The sequence below is a fragment of the Doryrhamphus excisus genome, chromosome 12 (assembly GCF_030265055.1).
Source record: "Doryrhamphus excisus isolate RoL2022-K1 chromosome 12, RoL_Dexc_1.0, whole genome shotgun sequence".
Lineage (NCBI taxonomy): Eukaryota > Metazoa > Chordata > Actinopteri > Syngnathiformes > Syngnathidae > Doryrhamphus > Doryrhamphus excisus.
Window position 1 is genome coordinate 9,628,452 of NC_080477.1, and position 14,606 is coordinate 9,643,057.

General features: G+C 41.3%; 2 protein-coding genes across 3 annotated transcripts; one reads left to right on the forward strand and one right to left on the reverse strand.

The window, feature by feature from the left end:
• Nucleotides 1-467: 467 nt before the first annotated feature.
• On the forward strand, nucleotides 468-4,393 carry LOC131139603 (serine protease 23-like). Its single transcript, XM_058089349.1, has 2 exons — nucleotides 468-662; nucleotides 2,186-4,393. Exons 1-2 carry the CDS (start codon nucleotides 637-639, stop codon nucleotides 3,363-3,365), a joined length of 1,206 nt encoding a protein of 401 aa, XP_057945332.1. The 5' UTR covers nucleotides 468-636; the 3' UTR covers nucleotides 3,366-4,393.
• Nucleotides 4,394-4,457: 64 nt separating this feature from the next.
• Nucleotides 4,458-14,062, reverse strand: tmem39a (transmembrane protein 39A). Of its 2 annotated transcripts, none has more exons than XM_058089348.1 (9): nucleotides 13,771-14,062; nucleotides 10,907-11,098; nucleotides 10,089-10,311; nucleotides 9,878-9,961; nucleotides 9,616-9,770; nucleotides 8,618-8,975; nucleotides 8,328-8,515; nucleotides 8,102-8,222; nucleotides 4,458-6,730 (listed from the first exon to the last, which is right to left on the reverse strand). In XM_058089348.1, the coding sequence occupies exons 2-9, from the start codon at nucleotides 11,017-11,019 to the stop codon at nucleotides 6,494-6,496; spliced, it is 1,479 nt and encodes a 492-aa protein (XP_057945331.1). In that variant the 5' UTR covers nucleotides 11,020-11,098; nucleotides 13,771-14,062; the 3' UTR covers nucleotides 4,458-6,493. The 2 variants fall into 2 exon arrangements, with proteins under 2 accessions (XP_057945331.1, XP_057945330.1); XM_058089347.1 differs by having other exon boundaries at nucleotides 13,762-14,062.
• Nucleotides 14,063-14,606: the final 544 nt, after the last annotated feature.

Below are 14,606 nucleotides of genomic sequence, written 5' to 3' on the forward strand. Positions count from 1 at the left end.
CAGGGCACATATAGACAAACAACCATTCACACTCACATTCATACCTATGGACAATTTGGAGTCAACCATTAACCTAACATGCATGTTTTTGGAATGTGGGAGGAAACAGGATTAACCGGAGAAAACCCACGCATGCACAGGGAGAACATGCAAACTCCACACAGAGATGGAATTGAACTCTAGTCTCCTGGCTGTGAAGCCTGCGCTCAGCCCATATAGATTAAGTTATATTGATAATTGTGAACAATAAAAAAAGTGTGAATACTGGCATGTAACCTGCCCACCATTTGTACTATTTTAGAATGACTATTAGATTTAGGTTATTAATTAACTGAATCTTTAGCCGAAACACACAACAAAGGTGTGTGTCACGTGACCGAGCCGCCTAACGTGCAGATGTGACATCTTTCATGCACGAGACCTCCTCCTCCGTCATCTTCCTCCTCCTTCGTGGTCCAGTCGCTCTGTTGTGACTCGGTGCTGCAGCCTGAGGACTGTCATGGATTTACTCAATGCATCAGCTCAGCATCATATCAAATAACACGCCGTCAAACAGTTGATCGACTTCCACGAGATCGCTTCCACACGCAAACTTCCGATTATCTTCTGCATGTTGAGATTTGAAGTGGAAACACAATGTGCTCCAGCAAAGAATCACCACGGTAAGTCACGTCGGACATTTACTGCTTAAAGTTAATGATTATATTCTGACGTCATCAAATACTGCTTAAGAAACTAAATATTACGTGTCAAGCACTACAATAGACTGACTTGTCTTTTTTCTTATATAAATATAGTATCTAAATAAGTTAATATTTGTACTTCAGGTAACTACAAATGTGCAAAGGAGAAAAGTAAGACATTTAGTTGGTATTTTATCACCTTTATCTTTAGTTGATATTTTACTTCGGTATGAGGTGCATTATTAAAAAAAAAAAAAAAAAAAAAAAAACCTTAAACTGTATTATGGAAAGCAGGAAGTGAACAAATGTAACAGTTAGTGATTGTAATTACAGCTCTAGTGATTGCTTTACAGCTCTTAAAGCGGAAGTACAATTTGCTGCATTTAAGTATGCTTGGAAATCCCAGAAAATAAACTAAAAAACTAATAAAGCTCGGTCTGGGTGAGACTGGGCCGCATCAGGTTTTCAAAAAAAAAAAAACGCATTTATTAAAAACCCAAAAATTTAAGAAAAACTTTGCTTTGGTTCCAATTTTCTACAATAAAAGCTCTGATAAAACATTTCACTGTTCTCAAATATCTTACTTTTTATTTTTCTTCACAAAATAAGATGAAAAATAAATAAATCAAGAATAAATAAATCAATCAGTAATACATAAATATAATAATAATAATAATAAAACGGCAAATAATAAAAACTTAAGAAACCACATATAGTTGGTGGGTAGACAAATTATTTTTTTCAGATTAAAATGAACAAAGCATTATTAGAGCCCTGTAGACATGACAAAACACGACTATAGTCACATTTATACTTTACAACATATTAGAGAGCTAGCGACCTAAACGGTAGCCTCCAAGTTATTTCCTTTAAACTTAAAAAGCCAAAAACTTACCACTTCCACACTGATAGGGAGGATAACTATTAACAGTTATTTAACCTTTAACATGAACATTAATCAAACGTAATAATTTTTTCTGGGTACATGATACCATACAGCATCCATTAGTGTCCTGCGGGCCACATTTGGCCCGCGGGCCGCGTGTTTGAGACCCCTGCTATAAACCATATATTGACAGTAAAATATCACCATGAGAATGTTAATTGTTGCCATCACCACTGTTGTGAATGTTATTCCCAAATACAACCACAGCAGGAGATCAAGTGTCTTATTTATAAAAAGCATCAAATTATATTCAGTGTATGAAAATATTATGGAGTGCCTCCCGCAGGCTTAAGGCCAATCTCTTATGGTACTTGGGGGATTTTCCATGAGAGTCTCTTAAGACTTGATCTTTGCCCCCCTCCTGTCTGCCATATTTGCTCATTTAGTACAGTGCATGTTTGCAGCTGCCAAATTCCAATGCAGATGAAGACTCTGAGAAGAAATGTTCTCTCAATTTTAAGACCATGATGCAGCTTTTGGGAATGCGGATGTTTTATTGAAAGGGCGTGAAGATTGTGATATTCATCTGATGAGTTTTTATCCGATCCATCCACAGGTTCCCTCCTTTCCTCCCCCTTCTATTCCTCTTCTTCCTTCCCCATGTTTTCTCCTTCTCACGACCCCAGTGGATCCTTCAGCGTGTCCCAGTAGTTCTCCCACAGCAAACTGAAGGTCGCCCAGCCCCACGCTTCCTGTCTCAAGCCCGTCTAGATGTCGCCTCTCCTTGTGACCCAGAATGCCACAAAAGGGCCCCTCGGCCGGGCTACTGGGACCTGCGGCAAATTCTGGCCTACGAGACTCTCCATTCCGACGGTCAGCTCACTGAGACTGCTGTCGGGCTATACGGTTACAACCTCGGGTCCAACACGAGTCCAGCTTACTCCTTTGGGTCGTCCGGGAAAGGCAAGACGTCACGTGTCAGACGGAAGCGTCAGATCTTTGGTCACGATGGTCGCTTCAGCATAGCTGGGCAGAAGTTTGTGCTAAAATATCCTTTTTCAGTGGCTGTCAAACTGTCCACTGGCTGTTCTGGTACTTTGGTGGGGGACCGTCACGTTCTAACGGCCGCCCATTGTGTCCATGATGGTAAAAACTATGTGAAGGGCGCCCAGAGGCTCAGAGTCGGCTTTCTGAAACCCAAACAAGGAGATATTCAAGCCTCAACCCTTCTCTCCAACTTGACCAATCATGTCGAGGGCGGTCCAAACTATGCCCCACGAGTCTCTGAGAAAATGAAGTTCCAGTGGATCCGAGCCAAGCGCACTCATGTGCCCAAGGGATGGATTAAAGGTAATGCCAACGACATTGGAATGGACTATGACTACGCTCTTCTAGAACTCAAGAAAGCTCACAAACGACGCCACATGAATTTAGGGGTCAGCCCCCCTGCTCAGAGGCTCCCGGGGCGACGGGTTCATTTCTCAGGATTTGACAACGACCGCCCAGGTCAGCTGGTGTACCGTTTCTGTCGTGCCAGCGAAGAGACAGCAGACCTTCTGTACCAGCACTGTGATGCCCAGCCAGGGGCCAGTGGGTCAGGGGTTTACGCCCGAATGTGGGATGCGGGGCGGCGACGCTGGGAGAGGAAAGTCATAGGTGTGTTTTCTGGACACCAGTGGGTGGAGCGTCAAGGGGCGTCTCAGGAATATAATGTAGCCGTGAGAATGACGCCGCTCAAATACGCTCAAATTTGTTATTGGATAAAAGGGAACTTTGTGGACTGTCGAGAAGGATGACAAAGTGACATGGACACACCAGGACCACTGAAGAGCACTGAAGAAAGGTTGCAGATGCATAATTGTTCCTACTGCTAGTATGTAATCAGCGCAAGCCTATTTACTTCCTTATGCGAGTGCATCTGCTTCCTGTGGTCATTATAAGCAATAATATGGAGCAATGAATACATTTAGGAAGGTGCCTGCAGACTGCCATAATTTACTACATCTTTGTGATTGCACTGTAAAACGTTTTCTACTGAGACTTATTTTCAGTGACGGTTCTGGCTTGATTGACACCCTGGGCGGATCAACTCTGTGACAGGGATGCCCAAGCAGAGATTCGAACCAAGGTCTACCCAATCTCCTGTGTGGCCAACATGCGGCACGGTGGTCTAGTGGTTAGCGCGCAGACCTCACAGCTAGGAGACCAGGGTTCAATTCCACCCTCGGCCATCTCTGTGTGGAGTTTGCATGTTCTCCCCGTGCATGCGTGGGTTTTCTCCGGGTACTCCGGTTTCCTCCCACATTCCAAAAACATGCTAGGTTAATTAATTGGTGACTCCAAATTGTCCATAGGTATGAATGTGAGTGTGAATGGTTGTTTGTCTATATGTGTACTGTGATTGGCTGGCGACCAGTCCAGGGTGTACCCCGCCTCTCACCCAAAGACAGCTGGAATAGGCTCTAGCAATGTTATATTAACAATAAAACGTGCTTTATTTTTGAGCAATTACTGTTTTAAGTTCCATTTTGAGCATTAGATTTTTCCTTTCCCCCTCCAAAAATGCCGCCCTGGGCAATTTGCCCATATGGCCCATAGCTTAGAACCGCCACTGCTTATTTTTGTCCAAGAATGTACAAGTGAGCTACCAACAGTGCCTATATTCATTCACAGTGGGGAAAGCATGTATTCTCTGCTAAATCAAATGTTTGGTACGTTCATGGGTCGTCATTCAACTGCAGATTGTCTGTCCAAAGCACATTAAGAGTACCGTTATATATCTTCAAAGTTGTGCGCCCTCTTGTGGTAATAAAACGCTTTCCGTTTAAGCTTATGATTCATCTGTCTGCTGCTGTTTTGTTGCACAAAACACATCATTTCAACGCCATGTTTTTATTTCAGATGCCAAAAAAACAAATCATTTTCATAAATGCGGTGAGAGAAACCAATACTGTAAAAAGCCGAAATATGAGGACCAGCTCTTTTTTTTTTTTTTTTTTAACTTCTGCAGCTCGGATGTGATCCACAACAGATTGAACGAATGCATGCTGCATTTTCTATGAACGCATAGAAAAAAATTAACTCAATGTGACTCTGAGACAGCTTTAGTTTGAGTTTCATTTCATGGATGCTACAAGACTCAAAAGGAATGGTGTCAAAAGGTTACTCAATGAACATCTTCCAAAATGTCAAAATAATACTCAACATTGGGGATTAATTAATTTTGGGGGGGTTACCAACACAACAAAAGCAGGGTTGATATCATATGAGCAAGCACATAACACCACACACGTTGTTTTGCTGCCATGGTCTCCAAGATAAGCGCATGTTTGGATGTGTGACTTAATTCCATTCGGGTCAACAGCGCCCCCAAGTGGGGCATTCTAGTCCATGCAGGCTAAGACTAACACCGCATTACTGTACACACAACGTTGCTGATTGAAAGCTTGTCCGCAAAAAGGCACAAATAGCCACCCACCAGCTCAACTTAGATTCCTCAGCTAAACCCAAGTGCTGTTCAAATAGTGGGGAGGGCATGTCTGGTGGGTGGGTGGCAGGAAGGACATTCAATGTTAGTGCACACCTGCCAACATGTACGAATTTGATGTTTGTATGCTCCACTGCACTCAATTTTGTTGCTTTTTGCTGGTTTCAGTTTTGAGTACAGTACAAATAAGTAGATATCACTTTCTTAAAAAAAAACAGAATAGAGAATCTTGTCCTCCAGTGGGGGCTTGACAGAAGATATTGGGATAACCAGTGGATTGATGTTTGTCTCCTTTTCAATGTATTTTTACGATGCAAAATAAATGCGACATATTCAGACTAGATTCAACAAGAGGCACAAGTCAGAGGGAACTACTTAAGGCAGGAGGGAGCATAAAGAGTCTGACTTAGTCAAAGGCAAGCATCCAAGGTGACCTGGAGACGCATTCTGCAGAGAATCCATTAATTACTAACAACAGGCACACAAGGCTCACCTCAGCCATGCATTTCACACCCATATAATAAAGCATCTTTTGAGAATGACATTCAAAATGTAAGCAATGGGTGGTTCGAACTGTTTATAGACTCTTGGCCACATTTTTAGGCACCACAGACAGATGGGCCGAAACTATACAGAGACCTTAAGCAGCATAAATAAGGAGAAACGCAGTGCGCCAGGGTGAAGACACCCACCCCATGATGACAAACAAGCACATGCTGTTTGCAAATGAAATAAGGAAGAACGTGCAGCATTTATTGTCGAGGCAGTGAAGAAGTACCATATCTAGCGACATTGCTCCTGTGGATGTTCGCTCAATAGCAACAGCTTAGCACCTTGACTGAAAAACACACCACTAATGCTAAGTTCATACAGTTGAATCTTTCTGGGGTTTAGGAGTCTCTGCTGGTACCGTTCTCATACTTCCTGGCCTCAGGTCTCAACTGAACATGTACTGTAAATCGACATGCGAGTGCGCTGTTGACTTGCTCATCTGTCACACCAACAACATCCCCAAATGTTGGGACTTTTCATTGTGAAAAGTTGCATCCTTCAATTGAGTTTAAAAATAAAGCCTCAGGGTTGTTGTAGATTTTTAGGTCAATGGTGGGCAAATTTAGACATTAACCAAAGGTTGTCAGGAGGTCCTGTTGGCTATGTGGTTGCTTGGCCACTTGCACCATTACATATTTGATGAAACATTCCTCCTCTTCTAGCAACAACATAACGCAACATGGTCATGTCATCAGTGTGGTAATAATGCCCGGCGTGACTTGAAATAGTATACAAAATAAAATATTTTTTTTTAAATAGGTTTATATAAACATTGCATTAAAAATAGAACCGTATCAAAACACGATTATGAGTTCAAAGTCCTGTCCCTTAACTTCCAATTGTGAGCGCTGAGCATCCCTCTGGTCTCCCAAACTGAATACATCTTTATTGTGACTTTAAGCCCAAACTACCAGACAGAGGGTAGGAGTAGGCTTTGCCCAGCACTATGCGGTCTCTGAGCAGCTTGAAAAGGACATAGTAATTGCAGAAGAGAATAAGGCCTAGAGAGAGAGTGTGGTTCCAGCGCTCGGACCGCAACAGAGAGTATAACTGGTACAGAACCACGCTGGACTCGATCCCAATCAGCATGTTCAGGATCCGCAACGGCTTGTGGAACAGAAACTGTAACCAAATGACAGGAAGAGAAGATCACCAAACCTAAAACTACATTGTTCAAAAGGGTAAAACATTATTTTACAATCATGAATTTACATTCAAGCAACTCCTGTCATCATAAATTAAACATGAAAATTCAGACAGAGCACATTTGGAGAGGTAGACAAATACAAATTGAGGCAATTATGCAAGACGCATACAATTTGATTACAAATTGATATTAAAAACAGTTAGTACAGTGGGTGTTCATATGATGTGTCTCTTGTTTTTAAGGGCAAATTCATTGCAAAAAGCAAGCTTGTGCTGAAAAAAAAGATCAAAACAATCCAACTTAGGTTCTTTGCATTGGTACCCTATCATCTTAAGACACTTGCTCGTAAGAATTGTAATTAATCCATAATCACGAAAAAGCCGAAAGAAACAAAGATTATCTTAAGGATGGGAATTAGAATGCAAAATTATGGCTTCAGTGTTCTGCCATTTGTTTTCGTTGATCCTACATGAGTATTTATTACGGGTGTCCCAATACACTTGCCATTCAATTCAGATGCAAATGATACATACTTTTTTTTACTTGTTATGTAGACTAGAATATTAGAAAAGGCTTGCTCAAGTAATATTACTCGGAAAACAATAGGCAGCTACCGTCAGTATGAGAAAAAACAACCCATTTAGTTCTTAATGAGTGTGATTTATACTTTTATTGGCAATAAGCGTAATGTAGTGAGGCTTGATGTGCTCAATAAAGTGTTTTAAAACTACCATTACTCGACAGGGTCTGGGTCTATTCTGTTACAGACCATGATTTTTTTTGCTGTCCCGTGGAAGCTTTGCAAATGTGTCAAACAGCAGTGGATGTTTCAGGAAGTCGTCGTGTTGCAAAATGCACAATGAGGTTGGTCGTATTAAACTTCAAACTTGTGCATGCAGGTTTTGCATTCAACTGTAAAGTGTTTTTGGGAGTTTAGTGAAAAACACAGCCACATGGGGCTAAGATCGCTACCTACTCCTTGCTAAACACGCCAGCACATGTGATTGTTGTGATCACGTGGGCGTTGCAAGCTGAACAGAAGGGCTGCTGCTGGACAGAATATTATGGTGCACAGTCTGGAATTGACAGCTTGTAGTGGAGGGCCAATATCTGATATTTTAGTTGCAGGCAAATATAATCCCATACAGTTTTTTGCTGATATTGGACCCATATCTAGTATTCATATTATGTGCAATCGAGCGGTGAAAGCAATGCAAAAAGTGATACAATGGCCAATGTAAAGTTTCACTGCACTGTAAGCTGTAATGAAACTCTTTTCTGTGAAGTGAATCATTTACAGGTTACCGTATTACTATTTATAATGATTTAAGAAGGCAGATACTCACATAAAACCTTGCATGTGAAACATCGGAGGGCATAGCAACATTATATGGTCCAACTGCTTTGTATAGAGAGCGACTATGTCGTACCAACACACCCTGAGGCCAAACTGCACTGTCTGACCACCTGTCAAAAAAAAACAAAACACATTTGCAATGAGAAAACCTGTTTGCCATGGAGACATTTTAGCTATTTGTGTGTAATTAAATGCTGTGGAGAAAGCTTACTCACACATGTTGAGGTGTATTACTGTATGAGCCATGCTCCAGCTTCTGCCATCGCCCCAGGTGAGCCGCCGAACGATGGAGCAGGTCGCAGTAGCTGGGGGGCAGCAGTTGACTCATCAGCATCACAAAGGCATTGATCCACACCATGATCAGATGCTCACATGACCAGCACATGTCATAGTATTGGGTGCTCTGCAGGAGTCAGGTATGAAAATACAATTTGTGAATAAATAGGTTCTTCCAGCACAAACATTGAGAGTGCAAAAAAAAAAAGTCAGCAGCTTTCTTTCCTACCTTTACAAAGCAGAGCGGCAAAAAGGCAACGTAATAAGCACTGAACAGCGAGTTGAACAGCACTTCTTTGATTCGACGATTGAAGTCGCTCTTTAGCTCCTCCACTTCCGACCGAATCCGCTCGGGTGTGTGACTGTGCGTGTGTGGTGGGCATGTGTGTGTGGGCATGTGCGGGGCTGTAGAAAACTGTTCTTTGAGGTTCTCCCGTAACAGGAAAAGGAAGTCCCGGGGCCGAAAAAATGCAGTTTCTGTTAAATCCGTCTGCTGGTGATCGGCTGAGTAATCACAGTCAGCCGGTGAAGTTTGGCTCTTTGGTCCCTCCTGGTGGAAACAGCAAAGTGGGACATATACGCCAAACCTAGGAGAAGAGAGATAAAGAGAATCTGAGTTGTATGTTTTGAACATTTCAACAACCGTGTGCAGTCCTCACATGTCTTGATTAACGTGGAGGAAAAACATTTTTAAAGTTATAAACGAACAACAAAAAAAGGGTGGACTTTTGTGTCAGGTAACAATTTATAAGACACAGAAAAAGGCGATTTGCACTGTAAAAAAAAACATGCTCATTTAAATACGACACTTGGCTACCTGGAGCATATTAACCAAATTCATGACAGTGAATTCACAAAAATACTTTTTTTGGTTTGTATGGAAAAAAAGTAAAAGAGGGCCCAGCTGTGGCAGTATAAACACCAATCACAGTACCAGTATACTTTTTACTACATTCTGCTACAAAAAAGCACTGAGCTTGCAAACCCTAAATTCAACAGCAGGGAACCTGTTAAAAGTGGTAAATAATTAACTATGATAATCAAGAGGGATGTCTTAACTTGACTACAGTGCAAAATGTACTAGTGTGCTGTGCAGGGCAACCACTTTAGACATCATTATCACAAATGTCTCGTTATGACACCATGCAAACAATCACGGCACTGAGTCCGTCGTGACATATGCTCACACCAGAAGTTGTACAAAGTAGTTTGATGTGAAAGACTCACGGGTATCCTAGAAAGAGGAGGTTGAGAACCGAGTGGTTCTTGCAGAGGTTGACCAGTGTCCAACAGAGAACCCAGCCACACATAGTGAGAAGACAGAGTCTCGCTGCAATCAGAACCACATAGCGGACGAGAGACCCGCCGCTGCTCTGAGACACCTGCACAAAGATGCATGATCAGCATATTTCAATGACACTTGATAATTGACAATTGATATCAATCAAGTCCAAGTGTGGAATTACTTCAAGTAGGCAACTATGTTCACCTCTGAAACTATAGTCCAAACAAGCCTCCTGGCCAACATGACTGTTATGAAGATAGCCAGGTGGTAGTCCATTAGATGGAAGTTCTGCAGGAAAACAAGCAGTGCACAGAAATAATTAAAAAAATTAAAGCAAAAACCACTATGCAAAATTATACATAAAAAAGTAATCTGTGCCAAGTAAATAAGTGTGTATGTTTGTGTGTATACTTACAAGTGAGGTAGAGGCAGGTGGGTGGTTGTATGGGTACCACCATACTGTCTTGTAGATGTTGATGTACTGGACAAACAAGGCCACCAGTAAATAAAGAAAGAGGAGAAACTCAAACAACAGGCTACTGTCCAACGGGAGCTCAGGAATTCTTGAGTGACGGACGGGCTCTGGCGTTATGAGTGACGAGATAGGTGGTGCAGACAGACCGGAGGAGTTACTGTTCCTGAAAGACACACACAAAATCTGCAATGAAGAGTGTACAAAATAAAAATGGCAACTGTGCCTTCCTTTTTGAGCTCAAAAGTGTACCGGTGTAACGCTATAGGAAATATCTGGTCGTTGATGCATTGTGTAGAACTGTTCACACCTGCATTTCTTATCTCAACTGTGCAACTTGTTCTTAATTAACTTAGGTAAATACCACACCAACCCCTGTAATTGAACCTGCAGGGCTGTGTGCACACATTGTAGGCTTCACAAACACACACGGAAAGTCTGGTGGCCATAGAAAAATGAGAAAAATACATTTTGTTTAGAGGACATCTTGTTGGAAACTAGAACTCTTCAAAACATGCCACCACACACATACAGTATGTGACAATCTATGCTACACTACAATATGCATTAAACAGCTACCCAAACCTGAATCACATGCATGGCAACGACCTGTTAGAGGAAAACCAATATCTCACTGAAATATAGTGGACTCTTGTGTTCTTAAGGTTGTGTCGAGTGGCAAGACTATTTCAATACGGGGTGGAGATCACACAGATTGAAAAAAAAAAATTAAAAAATGCTGAAACAATACTCGGGCATACCTGCTCCTGAAGCCTGTACCATTGCCCACATTGCCTCCAACCAGAGTCTGCAGGGAGGGCAGGGCAGAACGGCTTAACTGCTGTCTGCTGGGACCCCTGCGACCCCCTGGCATGGTCGCCTGTTACCGTGGCAACCCTGGACGCTGGGACTCCCCCTTGCTCCTTAATGAGTGACCATATACGCTGAAGCCACTGCAAAAAAAAAAAAAAGAGCAAACAGGTACCCTGTAGTCACATGCAGCGTTATCAGAGAACCCATCTACTAGAAGTTGTTTACATTTCACTTGTGAAAAAAGTAAACGGTCAAGTCTAGTGGTTTTGTTGTTTGTTGCTAAAATTAGGTCATATAATCTGTGCTATACCTTAATGTCTTACTCAAGAGTTTACAAAACAGGAATCAACTTTATTATAGTTCAGTATTACAAAAAAATGCTGACCAACCATCCTGCTTTCCCAGGACATATCCTGTTTTTACGTCCTGTCATGTTTTCTTTTTATGCACGGATATGAAAATGTCCTGGTTTTCATTGTTTTTCAAACCAAAGAGATTGTTGAAGTAATGTTCATGCTAACTACATTCATAGTCCAGAAAAATACCCTTTAACATTAATTAAACGTATTTTAAGATCAATAAACATGAGAAAAATCAATCGTCTCCCGCAAACATCTAGTTTTGCTTCTGGGATTTTGTGATGTGCTGAACGAAAACCTTCCTTCCCCATGGATATGCCTCCATCACATCCATCACTAGATGCCCTGCGGACTTGCCATACCACGGAGGACAGTGTTGTCTTAAAAGGTCTGGAGCTCTGCTAACTGTCAGTCAGCTACAGATGTGAGAGGTGGAAGTTTAATCATTTTGTTTTTCTTCAGCAAATGGTACAGCCTAGCATGACAGCCTGTGACTTATATTACTTATGTTAGCTAGAGCTGCAACAGTTCAATCCAACAAATTGCCAAATATTTTGGTATTCGGTTGCTTTTTTAAAAAAAGTAAATATCCTGATTTTAGTGTCTAAAATGTAAATATTTTCCTTAGTCATCTAAAGTAGGGGTGCCCGTTACATCAATCGCAAGCTACCAGTCGATCGCAAAGGTAGTTTGTGTCGTGCAAGTTCATAGTTCTCATGAACTAATTCAAAGTTCAGTTCACAACATTTAAATACAAATAGTTCATGTGCATAGCTCACCATTTCAATTTTGAACTCGTTCATGTAAATTTTTTAGGTGAGAATAAAAGACAGACTTTGTTTTTAAAAGAAAACTGACATCCATCTGCACCTAAAATTGTTCAGTGTTTACAATTAAGCATTTTCCTCGTGGAATTGTAGATCAACATTGAATATAAAGTTGTTTTCTTTATTTATGCTTTTTAGCCTATGCGTGTTTATTTCTTCACACTCTGCAAACAGAAGCCACACTAACTTAGTGTTGTTTCATGCAATGAAACCAATTAAACGCGTAGCTATGTATCTGATAGTCTAATGACTTTAAATTGTTATCCAGAACAAAGAATTTAATGACTTTACCAGAATGATGAAGTTTCTTAATTGTGCCAGTAGAGGTAAATCAAATTCAAAGTGAATGGGGTGTCCTGAAGAGAGCTGTGCACAGGATATGTCTTTACAAGTTCCCACATTTGGAGCATGTTTACAATGAGTGAGGAAATATTGTCAAGACGCGTCATGCTCATAGACTGCTGGTCAAAAGAATTGAATGTTCTAATTCAAATGGTACTTTAACACAGACAAGATACACAAATGCAATCACATTGTTATTTTTCACCAAATACATGTCACAACAGTAGCACAGATGACAATTTTTTTGGACATGGATTTGGATTTTTTTGACATGAAGTTGTATGAAATCCCCATCAGTAGTGTAGTGCATCAATGATGACTTACCACCTTAATTCATCCCATAAGCTGAGTTCTGGTCGGATTTTGGCGATGAGGAACTCAGTTCTGTTTAGTAAAGAGTTTGGCTTCTCAAAAGAAAACGAGCAATACATTTGCAACACAAAAATGCCTCCTTGAAAAGAATCAGACAGACCTCACAATCGCTCGACGTTACTTTCTCTCCCGTCGCCTCACTGCACGTTAAGTGTTCCACAGTGTTTACATGCACGGATTATGTTATTTCAAGGAGGCATTTTTGTGATGTAAATGTATTCCTCTTCTGAATGCATATTGATTTAAGTAGTCAAACTCTTTACTGAAGTGTTCCCACCAACTAACCGGAACTATGTTCCTCATCACAGAAATCTGAGCAGAACTGACCAGGACTAAGTGGGGGTAAGTCACCGTTGATGCACTACACATGCCATACATCTTCATATCATAAAATCAGAACCTTTAACTATTTCAATGACTTCACAAAGCAATGCACTCTTACCATTGGAGGGGAAAGGTAGTCCTATATATGATATTTACTTTTTAGACTTTCTATTGTGTATGCGGTTATTGGAATACTTCAAATGTGATCATTAGAAAAAAATCCACACAATAGTCAAGTGGCAGCAGTTCCGTAGAAAGTCACACAAAGAAATACAGGAACTAAGTGGTACATTGCAGGAAGCTATTTTGTAATTTGGTCAGACTTCAACCCTTTGCATATGTACCATTAACACTAAAGCGTGACGAACGTGTGTTGATTACATGTTGATGACACCGCTATGACGTGCAACCAAACCTGTCCGTCTGAACCATGGAACCAGGCAATGTGCTCTTTTTAGAAGACACAGAAACTTCAGCAAAGAGCGCAAAATGGAAGAAAATTAGTTGTGTGGAGGTATAGCATTCTATCGAATGCTACTTGGCCAAGTCAATGCGCCCTGGGAAATATTTTTTACTCACACAACATACGGGAGGGTGAAGTGAACGAGGATGCATCAGTCAGTTGTGTGGCTTCCAGCCGGACGAGTCCAGACGGAACCGATCATTCCTCCGCCTCCTAGCTACAATAAGACCGACTGCAGCGCCGTGGAGATGAGCTACGACGGTTCCGAAGACGCTGGTGACGTCGCTTCCAGTCCGTGTTCAAAGAAAAAGCGTCTTTAAAAGTTCACCCAAGGCTGCGAGGTGCTACTGTGTAAATGCATTTCAGAGAGACCGACGTGGCAAGCCCGCACCTCCGTGTTGTGACGTCATCGACGCGCGACGCGGAATTAAACGTAGCGTTTGAAGTCTGTTAGCACTGTTAGTCAATGTTGACATATTTTTTTTCTGTCTATGTAGCTTACCTACACTAGAAGTTCCAGGTGACATTATTTAATATAATTGTATTGGCTTTCTAACTTGGATTTTTAGACCGAGGCCTGTCCTGCCTGATAAAGAGTGTCTCTTTTCACAATGGGCAACATGCTGAAAAACTCAAGGATGCTCGGGGCCTCTTTCAGGCAAAAAAAAAAAAAACTAGTTTAGACAAATCTATTTTTCCACGAGAATGTCAGGGTCAAACATTTTTGTTATTTGCTGAACTTAAACATCTATAACTTTCTATGCACACAAAAGGCCTATATAAGTGAGCATTTGAGATCAGCTCATGACAAATGGAAGAAAAACACAAGTATTGCCTTGTGGAGTGGTGATCCCATATGTTGTATCATTTCACCAGATTTATTACACTTAGACAATAACCTACATACAAGTAACAAGGATGTCCCATTCTAAAGTTACTACTGTGAAGTACCACACCATAA

Excerpts from the sequence above, each read along its gene's own strand:
- LOC131139603 (XM_058089349.1), top strand. The coding sequence starts at position 637 with ATGTGCTCCAGCAAAGAATCACCACG. Across the intron at positions 663-2,185 it reads TCCAGCAAAGAATCACCACG|GTTCCCTCCTTTCCTCCCCC; the intron begins GTAAGTCACGTC and ends ATCCATCCACAG.
- tmem39a (XM_058089348.1), bottom strand. The coding sequence starts at position 11,019 with ATGCCAGGGGGTCGCAGGGGTCCCAGCAGACAGCAGTTAAGCCGTTCT. Across the intron at positions 10,312-10,906 it reads GGTACAGGCTTCAGGAGCAG|GAACAGTAACTCCTCCGGTC; the intron begins GTATGCCCGAGT and ends TGTGTCTTTCAG. Across the intron at positions 9,771-9,877 it reads TTTGGACTATAGTTTCAGAG|GTGTCTCAGAGCAGCGGCGG; the intron begins GTGAACATAGTT and ends ATCTTTGTGCAG.